We start from the raw sequence: 22,679 nt of genomic DNA, 5'->3' as shown, positions 1-22,679 counted from the left end.
TCACTCAACATTTCAACACACTAGGAAAATAAGATCAACAACCACTGGAGTTTGGCCTACATGTTACAGTCCAGTACCCTTACAAAAAAGATTGCAGTTTTAAAACTGCAGAAACTGCAATTGACTGTGGTATTTTGGACGCAGTAATTGCAGAATAACTGAACTGCAGTTAAACTGCACTGTAACTACAGTTACACTGCAAAATGACTGCAATCTTTTTTTGTAAGGGTTGTGTTAAGTTGCTCACCACGACAGCACCAAGAAGGGCAAAGAGCTGGGGTTTGACAAACTCCCAGAGGATATGCCAGTCGACAGGATGAACTTCAGCACTGCCCCTTAGTCTTGACGTCCGGCAGGCCGATTTGCGGACTGCTCGTTGAGCCAGACCCCAGATATGTCCAGCAGCTTTACTAGGCTGTCCAGAGAAGTTCCCTGCATTGGCTAATTGTGTTGTGTATAGCCGTGATCTGAAACGAAAACCATAATGTTAGGTTTAAAATATTCAACCTTTATTCAAAGGAGAATGACTAGCATGGCCTGTAAGGGTTCATTCTCAAAAAGAAAACGCCACTAAAATGAATTTCTGGGTGATTACATGTATAATTTACAACAACCTGTACTATTTGTAGTGCTATCTTTATTGTGCAAGTTTGACAAACATGGACAACATGAGCTTAACAGCTATGTGGTGGGCTTCTCATTACACTTATTGTTTTGTGGCGGCAGGGTAGCCTAGTGGTCAGAGTTGGACTAGTAACCGGATGGTTGCAAGTTCAAATCCCGAGCTCACAAGGTACATTCTACCCCTGAACAGGCAGTTAACCCACTGTTCCTAGGCTGTCATTGAAAATAAGAATTTGTTCTTAACTGACTTGCCTGGTTAAATAAAGGTCAAATAAATGTGAATCTTACAAGTGCATTGGGACACCTCTGGATGGTCGATTACCACCACTTTTTACAGTAAACGACACTACTACTTTGGGACAGATCAGGGGCGTATTCATTACGCCGATTATGTTGCAAACGTTTCTTAAACGGAAGCAAACTGAATGAAACGGGGAAAAACCTACCTGAATTTGTGCAATATAAACTTTTTTTGCACGTGTTTGGCTAACGATTACACACCTGATCAGCTGACTACCGGAATTAGTCGACTAGCAAGTTGTCCTAACGTGGCTGTCTCCATAAATCTTGTGTTGCTGTGGTGTTGAAACATTTGTTCACGGAAATGTAACAAAATGCAAATAAACTAAGCACTTTTTTCAGAAGTGTACAACAGGGTTAGTTCTTTGGCTACAAGCTTGAACAACACCCAGGCTGCCATGTTGACACTATCCCAGAATGCATCTAATTTACTGTATATGGCAATAATAACAAAACATGCACTTTGGTCACGAAAAACAATATGGCCATATCTGAATTTTTTAAATAAAAAAATGTATTGCTCATTCTTGATCATCATTGGCAACGATGCTGTCTTCCATTTGTGAAAAGGGGAGTGGGGGGAAATCGTCTTGAGGAAGTGACGATCGTTAAAACCAAGTGACGTCAAATTATGTTTTGTTGAGGTTTGTTTGTGAAAGACAGAACAGTGGAAGCCCACCTCAAATGATCCAGCTAGCTAACTAGGTTATCTACCATAAATGGTTATCAACCCTAAATGGTTATTAGTTATATAACATAACAGTGGATATTCTAGCAAATAGCGCGACAATTGACGTAGAATTTAATCCAGGCCACTTGAAATCAGAATCCAGCGAATGGACCGAGAAGGGAACAACAGCTAGCTAGCCACATAGCTAACGTAACGGTACCGTATCAGCGTTACGTCAAGACAGTCAAGGATAAACGAGAAACGTTGGCTGACTGACTAGCAAGAAAATAAGCTGAGAGAGGTAAGAACAGTTAACTACATACCTTGCTAGATAGCTAGCTACTTGCTGGTTTATAGCTTTGTTGGTCATAAGTAACCATTCAACGCCACATTGTATGTAATGTTATTTAGATAACGTTAGCATAATAGTTAACGTATAGTAACTACCTAGCAATCCCCCTCACCTGTCTGATTTTGTTTAAACTAATGTTGTTAACTAGGTAGCAACTGCATAGAAAACCAACGTCACAATAACACTGTGTGTGTGTGTGTTCCCAACTTGCCTGTTGGAGAAGGTGCAGGGAGAATGTGAAGCACTATGGCCAACTTAGAAACCTACCAGGAGTACCAACGGATTGAGGACTTTGAGGAGGACTCACCTCACGGGGAAGAGGACCTATTAGTACATGTGCCAGAGGGCCTGAGAGGTACTGTACCACTTATATTACATAACATATCTTGTCCTAGCTATCAGGGCTAGACATAACGCTATCATATGGTACAATATGATTTGGTGAGAAATGTGATTTCTTGTAATGACACAGTAATAGCACGATTCCTGTTTCCTATAAGCACTAGGAATGGGAATTCCCAGGGACCTCGCGATAAGATGTTATCTCGATATTTAGGTGCCGATATGATATGCATTATGATTCTCACAATTCTATATGTATTGTGATTCGATGTTCCAAACATATTGATCACCATATACAGTATCTGCTGCAAAGGGATGAGAGCCATGACAAAACGAGTTTTGATCAGTCATGGAAATAAAAGTGCTGAAAACAAATTGTCTTCCAATTTAAAAATAAAATGGAGGACAAAGTATGAAGGCAAAATACTGGAGTTTTGGTGCAGCCAACTAGCACAAAAATAATATTGCAATATTGTCAAAACGATACAATGTATCATCAAAAATAAGTATCCCTAAATGTAACTATCGATTCCCTCCCCCCCAATCACTTATAAGCACAGGCACTAGATTCACTTAAAGTTGTTGTTTTCTTCGATTCATACCTGATCAAAACTGTTGTTGCTGTTTTGTTGAGGGGGAAAAAAGTAATGGTTTCTTTGAATCTCTTTTTTTCACCCCTAATTTGCAGACTCATGGCACCATATCAAGAATCTGGACAACTTTTTCACAAGAATATCCTTTTAACAAATGTTGTGATAAAACATGTTTCTCTGGCAATATACAATGCCTTCGGAAAGTATTCAGACCCCTTGACTTTTTCCACATTTTGTCAGATTACAGCCTTATTCTAAAATTGACTAAATTGTTTCTTTCCTCATCAATCTAGACACAATACCCCATAATGATAAAGCAAAAACTGTTTAAATTATTTATTTTTGCTAATTTCCTAAAAAGTAAAAACTGAAATATCACATTTACATAAGTATTCAGACCCTTTACTTTGTTGAAGCACCTTTGGCAGCGATTACTGCCTTGAGTCTTCTTGGGTATGACACTACAAGCTTGGCACACTTGTTTTTGGGGAGTTTCTCCCATTTTCCCATTCTTCTCAGCAGATCCTCTCAAGCTCTGTCAGGTTGGATGAGGAGCGTTGCTGCACAGCTAATTTCAGGTCTCTCCAGAAATGTTAGATCGGGTTCAAGTCCTGGTTCTCGCTGGTCAACTCAAGGACATTCAAAAACTTCTTCCGAAGCCACCCCTGCATTGTCTTGACTGCGTTCTTAGGGTCGTTGTCCTGTTGGAAGGTGAACCTTCGCCCCAGTCTGAGGTCCTGAGCACTCTGGAGCAGGTTGTCATCAAGGATCTCTCAGTACTTTGCTCCGTTCATCTTTGCCTTGATCCTGATTGGTCTCCCAGTCCCTGCCTCTGAAAAACATCCCAACAGCACGCTTCACCGTAGGGATGGTGCCAGGTTTCCTCCAGACGTGACACTTGGCAATCAGAGTTCCTATCTTGGTTTCATCAGACCAGAGAATCTTGTTTCTCATGGTCTGAGTGCCAAAACTCCAAGCAGGCTGTCATGTGCCTTTTACTGAGAAGTGGCTTCTGTCTGGCCACACTACCATAAAGGCCTGATTGGTGGAGTGCTGCAGAGATGGTTGTCCTTCTGGAAGGTTCTCCCATCCCCACTGAATAACTCTGGAGTTCTGTCAGAGTGACCATTTGGTTCTTGGTCACCGCCCTGACCAAGGCCCTCCTCCCCCGATAGCTCAGTTTGGCCTGGCGGCCAGCTCTAGGAAGAGTCTTGGTGGTTCCAAACCTTTTCCATTTAAGAATAAGGGAGTTCATAGTGTTCTTAGGGACCTTCAATGCTGCAGAAATGTTTTGGTACCCTTCGCTACATCTGTGCCTCGACACAATCCTGTCTCGGAGCTCTACGGACAATTCCTTCAACCTTGTGGCTTGGTTTTTGCTCTGACATGCACTGTCAACTGTGGGACCTTTATATAGACCTTTCCAAATCATGTACAATCAATTGAATTTACCACAGGTGGACTCCAATCCAGTTGTAGGAACATCTCAAGGATGATCAATGGAAACAGGATACACCTGAGCTCAATTTTGAGTCTCATATCAAAGGGTCTGAATACTTATGTAATACTTATGTTTTTTCTACAAACCTGTTTTTGCTTTGTCATTATGTGGTATTGTGTGTAGATTGCTGAGGAAATTGTTTTATTTTCTTCATTTTAGAATAAGGCTGTAATGTAACAAAATGTGGAAAAAGTCAAAGGGTCTGAATGCTTTCCGAAAGACACTGTATATGCTGTGGCTTACTGGGTTGCAAAGAAGAATTTATTTCAAGGTGATGTTTAAAATTGCAGCTTTATAATGTGTGTTTCTGTACTGTCACCTAATGATCTAATTTATAAAAAGGCAATTTCAGACACAGTTTTGACATCGTAATCTAATCCAGGCAGTATGATGTCGCTAGATACAAATGCAATTTATGATGCAGTGACTTTAAATTAGGCACTTGCCTCAGGAGAACGACTTTCAATTATGTGTGTTCTTCCAGATCAAATGCTCTGTACTTTAATGATATTGAAGCCAGACTGGTTCACTTCAAGTTGCTTTGTTGTTTTTTTCCTTCTCCATGGGTTGTATTAAGTCTACTTAAAAAATTACGAATAAACATGCATTGTTATTATTCGATTAAGCATCAAAGGTTACTTCAGAGTAATTGTTTTGTCGGGTGTGACAACACTTAAAGGGCAATTCCACCACTTTTCAACCTCAGTTTCATTATCTCCAGCACAATATCATTGTCTACATATGTCAAAATGCTGAAATTCCACATTTTGTAGAAAATAATCCAATTGAAAAAGTTCTACATGATGATATCAAAGTTAAAACATAAAAAACAAGTGATTTTGAAAATGTTTGATTTGCGGTGACGTGGAGAGCAAGAAAATACCCTCCCTCTGGCTAAGCTCATTGCAGGTTTTAAAAATAACTGTCTTTTTTTAACTTTTAAATCCTACCCTGTGGTGTTAAAGAGAAGCATATTTTTGGACCTTATTGTCTTTATAGAAACGCATATGTAGACACCTCACTTATGTAGACACTGGTATGGTGTTGGAGATAATGAATATGATGTTGATGTTATGAGATGGAATTTCCCTTTCAATTCTTTGTTTTTCTTTACTTGAATTTCCACATCTATCAGTTCCATCAGAAGAATGGCTTTGCCTGTATGATGTTATCAGAGTTCTTTGAACTTTTGTAAGTCTATCGATTTATTTACAATCCTCATGCTATTGTAAGATATATTTTTTTACTTTTAAAACGATATTCAAAGTTTATATCGGCTAATGTTTAACCCCAAAATCTCAAACTCCTTATTGCAGTCAGTTCCTGTTTGTGGTCACATTCACAACATTCCTGTTCAACTGTGTGGAGTATGATATCCTGTTTGCCAATCGGGCAGTGAACCATACAGGACCTGGCCAGAACCCCCTGGACAGAAACAAGGTTACTCTGCCTGATGCCATCCTACCAAGCCAGCAGTGCACTGAGAGGTACGTCAATCAGCATTGTCTTACATGGAACCCAAACCGGCTGCGCGTGTGCGCCATAGTGCATAAATTTATTTTGTCCCCCCACACCAAACGTGATCACGACACACAGGTTAAAATAATAAAACAAACTCTGAACCAATTACATTAATTTGGGGACAGGTCGAAAAGCATTAAACATTTATGGTAATTTAGCTAGCTAGCTTGCACTTGCTAGCTAATTTGTCCCGTTTAGCTAGCTTGCTGTTGATAGCTAATTTGTCCTGGGATATACACATTGAGTTGTTATTTCACCTGAAATGCACACGGTCCTCTACTCCAAAAATGTATCCAAACATGAAACGGTGAATTGAATCGTTTCTAGTCATCTCCTCCTTCTAGGCTTTTTCTTATCTTTACTTTATATTGCAATTGGCAACTTTAATAAATTAGGTGCATTACCGCCACTGACCTCATTCGTCTTTCAGTCACCCATGTGGGTATGACCAATGAGGAGATGGCACGTGGGTACCTGCTTCTATAAACCAATGAAGAGATGGGAGAGGCATGACTTGCAGTGCGATCTGCGTCACAAATAGAACTGATTTCTATTTTAGCTCTTGCCAGCGCAGACGCTCGTTGGCACGCGTGAGCAGTGTGGGTTTAATAATTGAATAATATAGATTTCTACATTTATTTTGCAATTTAGTCAGCCTGTTAATAGATATATTGGTAGATGGATTGTGTGTGTGTATACAGTTGAAGTTGGAAGTTTACATATACCTTAACCAAATACATTTAAATCACTTTTCACAATTCCTGACATTTATTTCTAGTAAAAATTCCCTGTCTTAGGTCAGTTAGGATCACCACTTTATTTTAAGAATGTGAAATGTCAGAATAATAGTAGAGGGAATAATTTCATCACATTCCCAGTGGGTCAGAAGTTAACATACACTCAATTAGTATTTGGTAGCATTGCCTTTAAATTGTTTAACTTGGGTCAAATGTTTTGGGTAGCCTTCCACAAGCTTCTCACAATAAGTTCGGTGAATTTTGTCCCATTCCTCCTGACAGAGCTGGTGTAACTGAGTCAGGTTTGTCGGTCTCCTTTCCCGCACATGCTTTTTCAGTTCTGACCACAAATTTTCTATGGGATTGAGGTCAAGGCTTTGTGATGGCCACTCCAATACCTTGACTTTGTTGTCCTTCAGCCATTTTGCCACAACTTTGGAAGTATTCTTGGTGTCATTGCCCATTTGGAAGACCCATTTGCGACCAAGCTTTAACTTCCTGACTGATGTCTTGAGATGTTGCTTCAATATATCCACATACATTTCCTTCCTCATGATGTCATCTATTTTGTGAAGTGCACCAGTCCCTCCTGCAGCAAAGCACCCCCACAACATGATGCTGCCACCCCCGTGCTTCACGGTTGGGATGGTGTTCTTCGGCTTGCAAGCCTCCCCATTTTTCCTCCTAACATAACAATGGTCATTATGGCCAAACAGTTATATTTTTGTTTCATCAGACCAGAAGACATTTCGAAAAAATGCACGATCTTTGTCCCCATTTGCAGTTGCAAACCGTAGTCTTGCTTTATTAAGGCGGTTTTGGAGCGGTGGCTTCTTCCTTGCTGAGCGGCCTTTCAGGTTTTATCAATATAGGACTCGTTTTACTGTGGATATAGATACTTTTGTACCTGTTTCCTCCATCTTCATAAGGTCCTTTGCAGCTGTTCTGAGATTGATTTGCGCTTTTCACACTAAAGTACATCTCTAGGAGACAGAACACGTCTCCTTCCTGAGCGGTATGGTGGCTGCGTGGTCCCATGGTGTTTATACTTGCGTACTATTGTTTATACAGATGAACGTGGTACCTTCAGGCGTTTGGAAATTGCTCCCAAGGATGAACCAGACTTGTGGAGCTCTACAATTTTTTTTCTGGGGTCTTGGCTGATTTCTTTTGATTTTCCCTTGATGTCAACTAAAGAGACACTTTGAAGGTAGGCCTTGAAATAAACTTCTGACTTCAACTGTATATATAAACTACCTTTCAAAAAGTTTGGGGTCACTTAGAAATGTCCTTGTTTTTGAAAGAAAAGCACATTTATTTTGTCCATTTAAAACAACCTCAAATTGATCAGAAATACAGTGTAGACATTTTTAATGTTGTAAATGACTATTGTAACTGGAAACTTCAGATTCTTTATGGAATATCTACGTAGGTATAGAGACCCATTATCAGCAACCATCACTCCTGTGTTCCAATGGCACGTTGTGTTAGCTATTCCAAGTTTATCATTTTAAAAGGCTAATTAATTGCAATCATGTAAGCACATCTGAAAACTGTTGTTCTGATTTAAAGAAGCAATAAAACTGTTTCTCAGAACAAGAATAGACTGACGAGTTTCAGAAGAAAGGTCTTTGTTTCTGGACATTTTGAGCCTGCAGTCGAACCCACAAATGCTGATGCTCCAGATACTCAACTAGTGTAAAGAAGGCCAGTTTTATTGCTTCTTTAATTAGAACAACAGTTTTTAGCCATGCTAATGTAATTGCAAAATGGTTTTCTAATGATCAATTAGCCTTTTCAAATGATTAACTTGGATTAGCTAACACAACGTGCCAGTGATGGTTGCTGATAACGGGCCTCTACGCCTATGTAGATATTCCATAAAAATCTGCCCTTTCCAGCTAGAGGACAACATTAACAATGTCTACCCAGTTATCTCTGTTACCAGTTCAGGTTTATTGTTTTTGTACATTATCTGGCAGAAATGAAGGTGCTTGAGTGCATGATGTACACTTTCCTGATGTACACTTGTCTTACCACAACCAATGTCAGAATCTAAATCCTTTTTCATTTAAATTGTGTATTGACAAGGCCACAGTAATACCAGGGTATATATCTAAGAGCCTGCAGAACTTCATCAGGGTTGAGAAAAGAGATTTAATTTGTACAGCATAATGTAATTTTGACCAGTCATTCCGAGGCTAATATTTGCTTATTAGATTTGTGAGAGATATGGTTTTACTGTAAGATAGGCTCACATTCGTGGAGCACAGAGCATTGGCCTACTTTCACATTGCCTTTGGGTTATTCTTCCACTCAGAACATTATGATGAGTACATTTAGTTGTGTATCAGAGATGTTAATTGTAAAATGAGCTCTTTTGAGTGGCAGTCTTATTATTGTCATTTCCTATTACCTAATTGAAAGTGGTCATTAATTGAACTCATTTGGATTGCTGTCGAGCACTTAAGTCTAATTCTGTTCAATGGACCGAGGGAATGGCTGCTGTTGTAGTGAAATTTGAGTTGTTTGAGTAATGTGTGCTGAGAAACCTTGTGTTAAAGAGCTTAGTTAGTTATGCCTACCAAGCAAAAGCTTTGGTAGTCATGACTTCTCTGTCAAAGACACATCTGAAAGAGAAATTAAGTTCCTTGCAACATACTGGCTTATTTAGAAATAGCCATGGGATGGTTTTTCAATACCGTCAACAGCGTTGAAACAATTTCTTTCAATATATTTTATACATTTGAATATTTGTAGCTACTTTTAAGTAAGTACCTGCAGTCAACTCGTGCAATACGTTAGGAGATAAAGATGATTGCGTGCTTCATTTCACCTGTGACATCATTTTTCATTCTGAAGCTTACCTGTCGTCCCCAGTCACGTGGTGTTTGAGACTCTATAAAATGTTTGCAATGTGCTCATTAGCGTTTAGTGAGCATTCTCTATGGGATTTATACAGCCTAGCAACTACTGTACATTTTAGATGTTTATTTCAAAATACTACATTTAAGTATAAAAAATAGATTCAGTTAAGTATTTATCCTGCTATGACTGATTTATAGCCCTGCATATTCACGTAGCCTTCTCCTAAAACATTTGTAAACACAAGTTGCAACACCGCCAGCCTGTAGTGGATGACTGGTTCCTGGATCAGGTTATTTGTGTATCTGTGTTCAGAGTAGTACCAGGGAAAACCATGTAATGGATAGTCCCTGAATGGTGAGACTCAGTAGCTGGAAGGAATCACTGTGAAATCTGGGCAGGCAGCCTGTGGACCACATGACATCCTCTAGTACTGCAGCAAGACCCAGACCCCACCACAGCAAAATCTTTTTCCAAAATGGATAAACCATCTTGCTTGTCTTTTGCAATATCGTTAATCTGATTCTGCACACAATCCTAGACTGCGGGGTTATAGTAGACCCCCCCCCCTAAAAACTTCAGTGACTGAATGGGTGTTTATATAGAAGATGATTACACACCACTGCTAGGAATTCTAACCCAGGAACAGCATGTCCCACCATTTTAGAACTACTGACTTAGTCTGCTTCCCCCAACTCCTCTCTGTTTCATCATTGAGTTGGTCTTGAAATTAAAGAGATGTCACACAAATCAGGAAGTAGCCTAACTTTGTCACAACGCTGTTTGTATTTGGTTTTTCATTTCAAAATTAAACTCCTGCATTTGTTTATTCTCCTGAATATGTTTACCAGGATGGCTAGCTAGATGTGTGTCCATACCTGTGTGTGACTTGAAATGGGATACTTTACCAGCTGATTCTTAGTAATTCTCTGATACGCAGGAGAGACTGTTACTGAGACATATCCAAGCAACAAACTGTGAACAGGAGTGCAGTATCTGAAGATACCTCTCAGTAGAGCCTTGCACGGGCATTAATTTTAAGCCAGAGCCCTACCCATGCAAGTGACGTTCAGGCCCTACCCAGGCTCGATTGCTTCTGCCAAATCAGAAATAACTTCCGCCATTTTGTAAGTCCGTTAGCTGCTCCGCTTAATGAAGAGCCATGAGACAGCTGTTAGCAACTTTTCGTCATCTCTAAACTTATTTTTTGTGAAATAATCTCTCTTGTCTTATATTTGACGAGGTTAAAGCATTTCTGACACAATGTTATGATCTTAGTCAGACATGTCTGACTAATGACTCCGCTTCAAAATGTTAGTGATCAATTTAGTGATACCCGAGCCCTGCCCTTACCCTAGTTATTGATGAAACAACATGCCCGTCGGGCTGGTCGGGTAGCAGAGCTCTACCTCTCAGGCCCCACAGCTTAATTACAGCATGTGGTTGGTTCAGGTCAACCATGAGGAGTCTTAAAAGCAACAGATTCATAAGGCTCCTTTACTCTCATTTGTAGATGGTTATTTTGATCATACATCAATGGTGAAAATGAATGATTTTGACCTGCTCTTTATGCAGCTGATGAATGGCCCGTGCCATCTTCCCACACGCATGCATTTTCCACTACGTGGAATGAACCACTGATGTCAAACAGGGACCAAAAACACGAATCTCTTAAATATAAAATTTCCCCCCTTTTTGTCATCCTTTCTTCTCCTCTGTAGGATCCAGGAGAACAGTTGGATCATCTTCCTGCTCATCATGGCAGCCATCTTCTGGGTCTACCGGATGATCAAGGTCTTCTGCAACGTCCTCCACTACTGGGAGATCCGACAGTTCTACATCAAAGCACTGAAGATCAGAATGGTAAGGCGTGATCCCACAGTCTCATGAAACTGTGATCTGCCAAATGGTTCAAGGTAGTTTTAGCAACTGTTTTAGCAAAATAAGATTGCTTGGATTACAATGGTTTCAAAAGACGCCAAGATAAATGTTTGTGGTCGTGCCCACCCGCCTTACGCACGAGTCCCTCCTATCACGGTACAATCTCTGAACACCTTTGACCTCTGCCCTTTCGCCATTTCAGGGCGAGCTGTGTAACTTCACGTGGCAGGAGGTGCAGGACCGTCTGATCAGCCTGCAGCGGGAGCAGCAGATGTGCATCCACAAGAAGGAGCTAACTGAGCTGGACATCTACCACCGCATCCTGCGCTTCAAGAACTACATGGTAGCCATGGTCAACAAGTCCCTGTTACCTGTACAGTTACAGCTCCCCCTGTTGGGCAATCTGGTGTTCCTCACCCAGGGCCTCAAGTACAACTTTGAGCTGATTCTCTTCTGGGGTCCGGGGTCGCTTTTCCAAAACAAATGGAACCTGCACCCCAAGTACAAACGTGCAGGCAACCGTCTGGAGCTGGCCCAGCAGCTGAGCCGGGTCATTCTTCTGATGGGCGTGGCCAACCTGCTCCTCTGCCCCTTCATCCTGGTGTGGCAGGTGCTCTACGCCTTCTTCAGCTACACCGAGGTCATCAGGAGGGAGCCGGGGAGTCTGGGAGCACGCCGCTGGTCCCTGTACGGCCGCCTCTACCTGCGCCACTTCAACGAGCTGGACCACGAGCTGCACGGCAGACTGGGTCGCGGCTACAAGCCCACCTCCAAGTACATGAACTCGTTCACCTCACCGCTGCTGACCGTGCTGGCCAAGAACGTGGCGTTTTTCTCGGGCTCGGTGCTGGCCGTGCTCATCGCGCTGACCGTGTACGACGAGGATGTTTTGACCGTGCAGCATATCCTGACCGCCATCACCGTGCTGGGAGTGGTCATCACCATCACCAGGTGAGTGAGGAGACAAAATGGCATCCACAGGGGGAATGGTGACCTCTCGGGATGATCTTGTACTGGTTGTGTTTTGTTCAAAGTCGTTCCTTCCCGCTTCCCATTGCGGATGAGTTGGTATGGAACAGCTCAACCTAGTTTCCAGAATATGGTTGCCACTCCACCAATTCTAACAAATCTGATGAGGAATGAGCGAGGGGGTAGAAGGGAGGGAGCTCTAGGGAACGTCTATCCATAAAGAAATTCAGCCTATGTTAAACCCACAAACATGTAGAAGAAAAAGAAACACACACCTATTAAGACGAGGTGCTGGCTAGCGGAGTAGAAGACTTGAAAATAAAAGAGAGCCGCACACTCTAGGAGCTCAGATACAAAAATGTAATTACCAACGTTTCGACAGCCAAGCTGTCTTCATCAGGGTATAATCACAAACACTGCGGGATGACTCGTTTATATAGTGTCAAAAGACACAGGTGTCTGTAATCATGGCCAAGAGTGGCCTAATATCGTTGGTTAATAATCAAATATTAAAATGTCATACAAAGAACAGCATACAAACAACAAATGGATAGCATACGATCATAGGTTAATTTGACTACACAAGCTTACAAACAATTACAATGGCAAAGTCATTGGCTTCAGATCAAAGTCTACGTTGAGACCGAAGGGCGCAAGGGTCTTTAAATTAAAGATCCAGGCAGCCTCTCATTTTAACAATAAATTATCAAGGTCACCCCCTCTCCTAGGGAGGGTGACATGTTCGATGCCAATATAACGCAGAGACGAAATCGAGTGGCCTGCCTCCAAGAAGTGGGCCGCAACTGGAGAAGTAAAGTTTTTACACCTAATGGTGCTACGATGCTCTGAGATACGTACTTTTAATTCGTGCTTTGTTTTACCTACAGAATTTTTACCACAAGGACAAGTTATAAGATAAATAACTGCCTTAGTGGAGCACGTACTAACACCTTTTATTGGGATCGATTTCCCTGTTTGGGGGTGTTTGAAGGATCTACATTTATAAGTGCCATTGCATTGAGCACAGCCATTACATTTGTAATTTCCATCCAGTAGGGGCGCAAATAAACGTTGTTCAGGAATATCTTGGTGTGGTAAATCAGAGTTTACCAATTGGTCTCTGAGATTTCTGCCCCGCGAGAATACGACCAGGGGAAGGTCCGAAAACACATTACCGAGACCATCATCGGATTTTAGGATGTGCCAATGTTTGTGAACAAAACCCACAAACATACCAGTCTGTCCATGATCTATGTCATATGTGTTGTGTGAAAAAGAGAGATGACGTCTGTATGAATATGCCCTCTCAGGTCGTTCATCCCAGACGAACACATGGTGTGGTGCCCGGAGCAGCTGCTGCAGTGTGTGCTGGCTCACATCCACTACATGCCAGACCACTGGAGGGATAACGCCAACAAGAGTGAGACCCGGGACGAGGTGGCACAGCTGTTTCAGTACAAAGCGGTGGGTGAGAAGGGCCAGACAGTAAATAGACGGGCTCATTGGCTTCACCTTAGATGGAAAGGAATTACTGAACTTTATATGGCTTTATGGCATACGGTCTGAGGAATGACTCAATACCTAAACAAGTGCTTTAATTGTAAGTAGTTATTTATGTTCAAATGAATTCACCATAATATGACACGCCCCACACAGGAATGAATTGATGTTACAGCACTTTAAACATTTGTTTGGGTGACACTATGTAAAGTAGTCAGACTTGAGATCCGAGTGCTTCGCTGTTCTCGCAACTCTCTCATTGACGTCAATGAAGGCTATACGCTATGAGACACCCAAGAACGTCTAGTCATTGCTAGTTAGCATTGGCTCGCACAACTACCTCCAACTTCCTGCGTACCGATCACCGAGACACATAAATGGTATGCGCGAGTTCATCTGACTCTGGGGAAGGAGATTAAGGGCATTTCCAAAATCCCGAAGTATCCCTTTTAAGCGTGCGGATCTGAAGTCTGAACATATCTTCCCAATGCGAATCCCTTTCTAGTGTAACTCACCCGTGTTCTGTCTGTTTAGGTGTTCATCCTGGAGGAGCTGCTGAGCCCCATCGTCACGCCCTTCATCCTCATCTTCCTCCTGAGGAACAAGTCCCTGGAGATCATCGACTTCTTCAGGAACTTCACCGTGGAGGTGGTCGGAGTTGGCGACATCTGCTCCTTCGCACAGATGGACATCCGTCGCCACGGAAACCCACTGGTGAGTTCAGGTCGCCTCTGCGGCTTTACCGTTCGCTCATTTGGGATGTTTACCGTATTGGGGAAGATTTGTCGCGTCGTTAGTGCGAAAAGCGTTTGTAATTTGGCATGTTGAAATGAGAGACTAACGCGGTTAATCGTCAGATATCGCCACGTTATCAGTCATACTGTCCATGCCATTACAAATCAGTTTACACTTTGTGTGTGGTGTTGTTGTCCTGATATTTGTGACCACTTCTGTATAATGGTGTTAATTCATATTTTTGTTGGGCAAAGTTCCTGTGAGTGATGTATAACCACCCGGTTGTCTTTTCAGTGGATGTCAGAGGGCCAGACAGAGGCATCTGTGTACCAGCAGGCTGAGAACGGCAAGACTGAGCTGTCCCTGATGCACTTCACCATAAAGAACCCCCACTGGCAACCCCCACAGGAGAGCTCAGTGTTCATCAGCCATCTAAAGGAGAAGGTGCACCAGGACGCTCAGGGAGGACCCCCCACCCAGCTGCTGCTCTCTGAGGCCCCGCTCTGCTCCTCACTGCTCTCCAACGAGTCCGGCAACGCAGTGAGTGACTAACTCACCACCACCAATTCCTAGTCAGTCACAGTTAGTACACATGAAGATATTTGCCTCAACACTCTGTATCAGCACCCCTACTCTCATTCAAACGGTTTCATCCAACAATGATGTCAATGTATTGTCATTTTTTAAAGATTTTTGTTTAGTATTGGATTACATTATGTTGTGTTATTTGTCAGCTTTCTTGTATACTGACCTCTGTATCTCTGGGTTATGTTTTCCTGTCCAGCCTGACAACCTATTGGCCAGTGTCCTGGCCCACCCTATTCTGACCGCGTCAGGCCTACCCGGCCGAGACCGCCGCTTCGTCCCTCCCAGCACGGCTGCCTCAGCCGCCGCCAGCGTCCTGGCCTCGCTGTCCATCTCCCACTCCCAGCTCCCCCACGCCAGCCGATCCCACTCGCATGTTCTCCTGCCCTCCACCCACCCCGACAGCACCATGTACTGCAGTGACCGCACTGTCATTGACAGGTAGATAAACAGACTCCACGCTCTGCAAATGCACTCCACGACACACAATGTTTAGGTTGTTCTATAACACAAAAGAGTTGCTTGATTGGATACTTGCATGCCAAAAGTGTGTTATTGATTTGATATTGAGGTTAGTTGAAAGTGGGTGGATTAAGTGATGAATAACAGTGTATTTAGATGTTTTTTTAGGCTTGCTAATAATAGCTTGTTGTTGTTTCCTCAGCATGTCAGCCAGTGACTCTCGGATCAGGAGCACGACAATGCTTTCAGAGTTTGCCTTGGCCGAGATGAGTCTCCATGCTATTTACATGCATGAGGTAGGTAACCTCAAAGGGATGACCTCAGGGTCCTTATGTTTATTTAACTGGGACACTAGGGCTGTCCCCGACTAAAAAAAAAATCTTGGTCGATCTTGGTCTGTTCTTTCGACCATTCGGCTGGTCGAAATGTTGTGCGTGTTATTCCATATATAGACACAGCCTATGTGTTTTTAATAAAATCAACAATATGTAGGCTACTAAGCTTGTCTAATACTTTAAGCACACCGATTAAATAATTAAAAGACAGATATTACACAAGAGGGAACAAGAGATCAAGGTAGCCTAACCAGAAGAAACAAAACCTGTTCCCGAACCACCACCTCCCGTTGCCGCTTCTGGCCTTCGCAGATTCTGCCGTTACACTCCCGAAGTTGCCAGTAATAGGCTATACCAAGGGTCTGCAACCTTTTTCCCATTTGGAGTGCCAATTTATCTTGTCATTTCTACCGATCCGCGTGCCAATTATGATTTTCATATGCACATTTTCGTGGAACAGTTTCATTTATTTTATAATAAAGTTGTCTCAAAATTGTCATGTGATTTAATAAAAATGATATCTAAATGAAAAATGATACACATCTTAATCAAATATTGCCATTGCCAACTTTTTAGTAATTTTTTTTTTTTGATTGAACCTTTATTTAACTAGGCAAGTCAGTTAAGAACAAATTCTTATTTACCCCGGGCCAAACCCTAACCCGGACGACACTGGGCCAATTGTGCGCCACCCTATGGGACTATGTAAAATTAGCATACATATAATGCCAACAAATAAAAACGTTGCAGCTGACTACGCATGACCTTTCTGCGAGGAACTTGAAACATTGTATAAAATATTAGTGTTCTGGAGTTTCATGAGCCAGTGAGCTCTGGACAGGCACATCTGTAGGCTATTTGCGCAAGGGATTATTTTTTTTTATTTTTTTGTTTTACCTTTATTTAACTAGGCAAGTCAGTTAAGAACAAATTCTTATTTTCAATGACGGCCTAGGAACAGTGGGTTAACTGCCTGTTCAGGAGCAGAACGACAGATTTGTACCTTGTCAGCTCGGGGGTTTGAACTTGCAACCTTCCGGTTCCTAGTCCAACGCTCTAACCACTAGGCTACCCTAATCAGCTATTTCTATTTTATGACGTTTCCACCGGATCAGAGCATTACTTTTTTCCCCCTTCCTTTCTCGCTGGGTGATTATCAAAAGGGAGAGAGCTGGAAATATTTTTCAAGTATGCTACATTAAGGAACTATTGTCATTCTCAATGGATATAAAAACAGACCTCCCTTTACTTGCTGTTTTGAGGTGAAGATGTCACTCCCTGACCTTAGAGATCCTTTTAATTCTCTATTTGGTTAGGTCAGGGTGTGACTAGGGTGGGCAATCTATGTTTTCTATTTCATTGTTGGCCTGGTATAGTTCCCAATCAGAGGCAGCTGTCTATCGTTGTCTCTGATTGGGGATCATATTTAGGCAGCCTTTTCCCACATGTGGTTTGTGGGATCTTGTTTTTGTGTAGCTGCCTGTGAGCAGCCCAGAACATCACATTTCGTTTTCTTCTGTATTGTTTTTGGTGAGTATCATATTTATTAAACACGTGGAACTCTAAGTACACTGCGCCTTGGTCCATTCATGCAGACGAGCGTGACAGAATGAAAAAATTACTTAGAAGCTCCACGGCTCATTAGTGGTGGTGAGTTAAGACGATCAGAAATACTATCAGATCCCCAAATGGGCACATTTATAGGCCTACATTTGCATGCAGGCCCGGCAACCAAGGCTTACTTCTGTGCGTAATCGGGTGTGTATCCTTCCTCACCATTGACAGGAGCGCTCCAAACAAAACAGTGAATAAATTGACCGCTCGGAAATGGAATGAAATAAACCAAAACTTGTTTCTCACTATTGTAGCCTAAGTTGTACCCTCTGCAAACAGCGTGTCCACCCTGACAATGAGAACTGTAAAAGACTATAATAATAATAATAATAATAATAATAATAATATTGACTGCATTAACAGAAATTACGTTAACCAAACATACATTGTAGATGATAAATTATGGGAATTAACAGTAAATGTACTACTGGTGATACTGGTATGCCATCTCCACGGCCTCCAACGGATTAGTCAACTGAAACAGACGTCAATCAAGACGTGCCATTAAAAAAAACAAGATTTGTGCAACTGTTCGACTAAAAAATTCTCAGTCCACCAACAGACTATCGACCAGTCGACTAAATGGGGTCAGCCCTAGTACGCACACACAAACACACAAGTGTGTCCTTTTCTGTCTCTAGGTCCACCAACAGAACTCGCTCCCCCACCAGAGGACATCAGGCCAGTGGCAGAACCCAATGCCAATGAGAGATCTAATCAGCAACACGGGTACGTAACAGTCATTCATCTGTTTTACTTAGGATCTTGGCTAAGTCAGATGGAGCATGTCGGGTTATGACATCCAGTTTATCAACTGTCTTATGCGCCGACCCTCTATGCAATCAGGTTCGCAGACGCACAGCGGCCACACAGCAGTCCACCTGTCTAGCATGCCCACCCCGCTGCGTCTGGGAGGCTGGACGGAGGAAGAGGAGGAGGATGCAGAGGAAGAGGAAGTCCTCAACAGGGGATCGACTCCTAAACAGGACTCCAGGAGTAGTTGTTAAAGTGCCTTAAATAAAGGGGTGTGTTCCATCTTACCTCTATTTCCTACACACAGACACTCCTCCCTAACCTATAGGCTAATTTTGTCGGGAAATGTTCTATCTAGTAGTACTGTTTTTGCTTTTCTTATGCGAGCAATAGGTAGAAATAGCTCCGCCGTTTCCTGGTTTCTAAAATGTTTGCCCGGTTGTGTGATACAACAAGCAAACTACTGTGAATATCTTTATAACCAGTAATAACCCAACATATTGTAGTTTTCAGCTGTTTGAAGCTGATAACCAAAAGTAAAAAGAAGCAAAAAAGAAACTTAGAGGGGAGGCATAGAAATCTTGCACATAGAATGGATCTACCGCTTATCACACTTGCTTTCAATGAGAATGACAGATCTATAACTCTAATTTCTATCTGAAATGTCAGGTCATACTCAACTACATAATGGACCTTAAAAAAAAGGTGTGTGTGGCTCATTGTCTTTTCTCCTCTACGTTTGCAGTGTTTCCACTCCTTTCTCAATGAACATTGTGGCCTTAGATGATCTTGTTGGCGAGTATTATGACATCACGTAACACAACACGGCAGTTGGGAGAGCTCATTGGATAACCATTGTCTCAGCCTCCAACCCACTACCATGCCTCTCCTATCACATCAGGAGTTGTTGTGGCATCAGGGAAACTGACCTGTCTTCCATCCCTCTCACCATGTCATCATTTTGTTATAAAATGTATAAATGTTGCTCATAGAGGACTGGAGTCTGTTTGTGTGAGTGTGAAAGAGCATTGTGTGTGTGTGTGTGTGTGTGTGTGTTTAGAACTCGGGGAAAGGGTGGCATGCACAGCCAGGAGACTTGCAGGGCAGGCTTGAGCATGGAACATAGCAACACCTGTCACACTTTTGTTGCGTTTCTTCATGTGTTTATTTTTTTTTAAATGTTTTATTTGCGCATCTGGGAGTTTTACAATGTGGGTCCGGGTTCACTTTCTCATGGAGGAAATGGTGTCTGGTGCTGAAGAGAGTACGGAGTGAAGGTCTGTCATACTAGCTGCCTGACCATTTTCACTATATGAGGAAAGTTGAGGGCAAAATTATACATTGGCGTATTTGGCCATTACTTATTATTGCTTGACATTTGTAAATACACTTTAGCGTCTTATGTTCTGTCAGTTTTAATGATTGGGAAAGATGCCAAGTAATGCGGTGACCTGAAGTAGGCTGCAACTATACTACTTAGGTCACCAATAGGACCCCACAAGAAAATCTGACAAAAGCCTACAGATGGACTAGATTCATTAACCACATTTCTAAACTGGACATAATGTCATTAAAAGCTGCTGTCTATGACTTTAATGGGCCTAATACCATGTTTTCGTCAGTATTAAGTTATTTATCTTTTTAAAGTCCTTGGTGACCCTAAAACATTATTTAACAGGTAATAACTTGATTATTCTGTATCAAAGGTTCACCAATCTTCTGTCTCCACTGGCAACAGAGGTGTATTACTTGAGAAACGCACGAAGATCAAGATGACATATTTGCCCAGGCAGTAACTACTTTGTTGTGGGTAGCTATGAGAATAGGCAGAGATGCATATCATGTACAGTAAATCATTAAGTGTTGTTGATTTTGCATGTACTGCTCAACATGTTGTTCACGGAACACTTCCCCCAATATCCACACGAGAAGTCGACTTTTTAGTATAAGGGCTGTTCTTAACATTGTCATTACAGCTGTTGGAGTTTGTGGTTTTACTTTATTTGTAAGTTAATCCTATGTCAGTATTTTACTTTTCCTCAGAGAACAGCCTAAGATGTCATTTTAAATAAGATAATTCTCCCTTTGTCGTCCCGAATATTTAAACTGTCCAGATTTCTGAGATATGCCCTATAATTAATTATTTAATTAATTACAATATGAGTAAAATAGTAATTATGTTAAGAAGCAGCTTTTCTGTGTTGGAGTGGTATGGGTGTACCCCAACAACAGAATGTTTTGGGTGTATACCGGTCATGCAAATAGACAGCTGATTGGCCAGCTCAGCCAATGAGCCAACATAATATCGTATTATATGACAAAATTGCAAACATTTTTTAATGGTCTGTTTGAGATGTGGGTTTTTTGAAGTCCTTTTTTCACTCTTCAATTTATATTTTGTCCACAAATACAAGTATAGTACGAGTCAACAACATTATTTGAGTATGAGTATGAGTCAACTTTTAAAAAGTGAGATTTTCACTGGACAGTTACTTTAAGTTATGAATATCTTTAGTATTTCATATTTAATTTAGCATTTATTGGTTTCCTTAAGAATTAATCTTTATAGTAAATACATTCATACCAAATATGATTGGGATCTAATTTTAATAATATATATTTTTTTAATTCTTAAATTTGCCCCATGTAAAACGCATGTATTTTCCTGGATGTAATTCTCATGCAACATTGAACAACACTGATTTTCTGATTTTTTTGTTGTTGTTGTTTTTGTCTTTGACACATTTGTGGATATGCAGCCTCGAAATTAAACAATCCTTCATGTGTGCTTTAGCACCACTTAGTGGTTTCATCAGTACAGTACAACTCAAAGGAAAGCAAACATGTTTGTGTGTAAATGCTGAATGTAACCCACCCATCACCCCTAGAAATGTATCCTTGTTACTGTAGCCAGAACTGCTTATTGAAACATTACACAAAAGCTCTGTCGCTGCTATCCATGCCCGGCTGATCCAGTAACCTAGAGCACATCTATATGTATATCTCTGTATCCACCACTACTGTAAGACTTTAGAGAGCACGGGTGTTTGACGACTCTTTTCTTCATTTTGTTTTCTATATGTGTGTTTCGAAGGGGTGTGCGTGTAGTCATCAGTCTAACTATGCTAAGCTAACATTGACTCAAACGTTTTGCACTGACTGAAAATAAAATGTCTATTGATCGATACCTGCATTACACTACATTTTAGATGGGTCCTGTGGAGCCGGGGTCTCAAAGGGATAGTGAGTGGAACTCCCATCCTCAGTGGCCTCTCTCGCAGTATGTATAATGTGCATATAGCATCACCATGCGTAGTATTGTTATCGTCCACACTGTGGGCCTATCGCGTACCTGGTTGTTGTTACCTCTGGTCAGTAAAAGTTCAGCCAGTAGGGGAAATGTCTAAATGTTTTCAGTAACATTTTAGGCTTAGTCAGTTGCTACAATTGGTATGGCTGTTGGTGTTCCATTTGTCATTACTGATGTATTGCGTTTTAGTTGTGGAGACATGATAAGACATGTGTCTTGCCAGTTTCCATAGCTAGATTTCACTGCCTCACTTCTCTTTGCTTATTATGTAGCTTTATTTTGAGCAGTGCCTTAGGGTTGGCGTTAGTTCCTTATTAGAAACCATTGTATGTAAACCATCAGATCTAATTTGACTTTGTATTTTAGCAGCACGTGATGTACAGTATTTATTTTGGCAGGTTGGTCATGTTTTGGCATCGAATATACAGTGGGAATTGTATTCTAATATTGTGGATGAGGCTTGTGTAACATGAACTACACCAGACTGCTATTTGACATCAAAGTAGTCAAATCACCTTCACTTGATAAGAGAATGAATCTGATCAACGTTTTTGTTTTTGCACTGTCTGCCTTCCCGATCCAAAAGAAGCTGTTGATGAGGGGAGTGTTTTATACCCTTTTCAATGAAGTTGAATGATTTGTTTTATCACATCCTTGAGTCTCCCCACTCAATATCATTGCTTCTTATCCACTACAAACCAGTAAAAAAAAAATATATATATATATATATATATATATATATATTTTGACTGGTACAAGGTGCTACGTTTTCGTATTCTAGTGTTGAATAGTTTGAGGCATCTTGTTTTCTTTGTTACTTAGGTTTTTTGTTTGTTTTGTTTAATTTAAGGAACACTAGCTGAGAAGAAACCATGCCAAAATGACCTGTTTTCAACACAGCTTTATCATACATATTTTGTTTGTTTTCAGTAACTGAATAGAGGCGAAGGAATTCTTATTTCGTGTGTATTTAATCATTGAAGTGTGTTCCAAGATGTAATGTACTTTGAAATAAAAAAAATGTAATATA

At 41.3% G+C, this 22,679-nt stretch overlaps 2 protein-coding genes across 14 annotated transcripts in view; one reads left to right on the top strand and one right to left on the bottom strand.

Moving 5' to 3' along the window:
- Positions 1–1,576, bottom strand: part of LOC110508586 (cyclin-dependent kinase 5) — a 21,527-nt gene extending 19,951 nt beyond the window's left edge. For all 12 annotated transcript variants that reach the window (XM_090225443.1, XM_090225439.1, XM_090225438.1 and 9 more), the window contains exons 1-2: positions 1,126–1,576; positions 248–467 (exon numbers count right to left, since the gene is read on the bottom strand). The gene's annotated coding sequence lies outside the window, so the exon portion shown is untranslated. The remainder of the gene's footprint in view (positions 1–247; positions 468–1,125) is intronic.
- On the top strand, positions 1,517–22,679 carry LOC110508585 (autophagy-related protein 9A). 2 transcript variants are annotated; one of them, XM_090225432.1, is made up of 15 exons: positions 1,517–1,895; positions 2,167–2,301; positions 2,977–3,022; positions 5,511–5,573; positions 5,699–5,869; positions 11,227–11,368; positions 11,589–12,337; positions 13,666–13,819; positions 14,390–14,569; positions 14,885–15,130; positions 15,375–15,616; positions 15,840–15,933; positions 18,228–18,315; positions 18,433–18,611; positions 19,085–22,679. In XM_090225432.1, the coding sequence occupies exons 2-14, from the start codon at positions 2,193–2,195 to the stop codon at positions 18,591–18,593; spliced, it is 2,445 nt and encodes an 814-aa protein (XP_090081558.1). In that variant the 5' UTR covers positions 1,517–1,895; positions 2,167–2,192; the 3' UTR covers positions 18,594–18,611; positions 19,085–22,679. The 2 variants fall into 2 exon arrangements, with proteins under 2 accessions (XP_090081558.1, XP_090081557.1); XM_090225431.1 differs by having other exon boundaries at positions 1,541–1,895; positions 2,170–2,301.

This window comes from Oncorhynchus mykiss, chromosome 28, assembly GCF_057628025.1.
Source record: "Oncorhynchus mykiss isolate SJ-2025 chromosome 28, ASM5762802v1, whole genome shotgun sequence".
In the NCBI taxonomy this organism is placed as follows: Eukaryota; Metazoa; Chordata; class Actinopteri; order Salmoniformes; family Salmonidae; genus Oncorhynchus; species Oncorhynchus mykiss.
Note: the sequence above shows the minus strand (reverse complement) of the source record. Positions and strands in the feature narration are given on the sequence as shown.

Excerpts from the sequence above, each read along its gene's own strand:
- LOC110508585 (XM_090225432.1), top strand. The coding sequence starts at position 2,193 with ATGGCCAACTTAGAAACCTACCAGGAGTACCAACGGATTGAGGACTTT. Across the intron at positions 5,574-5,698 it reads TCAGAGTTCTTTGAACTTTT|TCAGTTCCTGTTTGTGGTCA; the intron begins GTAAGTCTATCG and ends TCCTTATTGCAG. Across the intron at positions 11,369-11,588 it reads AAGCACTGAAGATCAGAATG|GGCGAGCTGTGTAACTTCAC; the intron begins GTAAGGCGTGAT and ends TCGCCATTTCAG.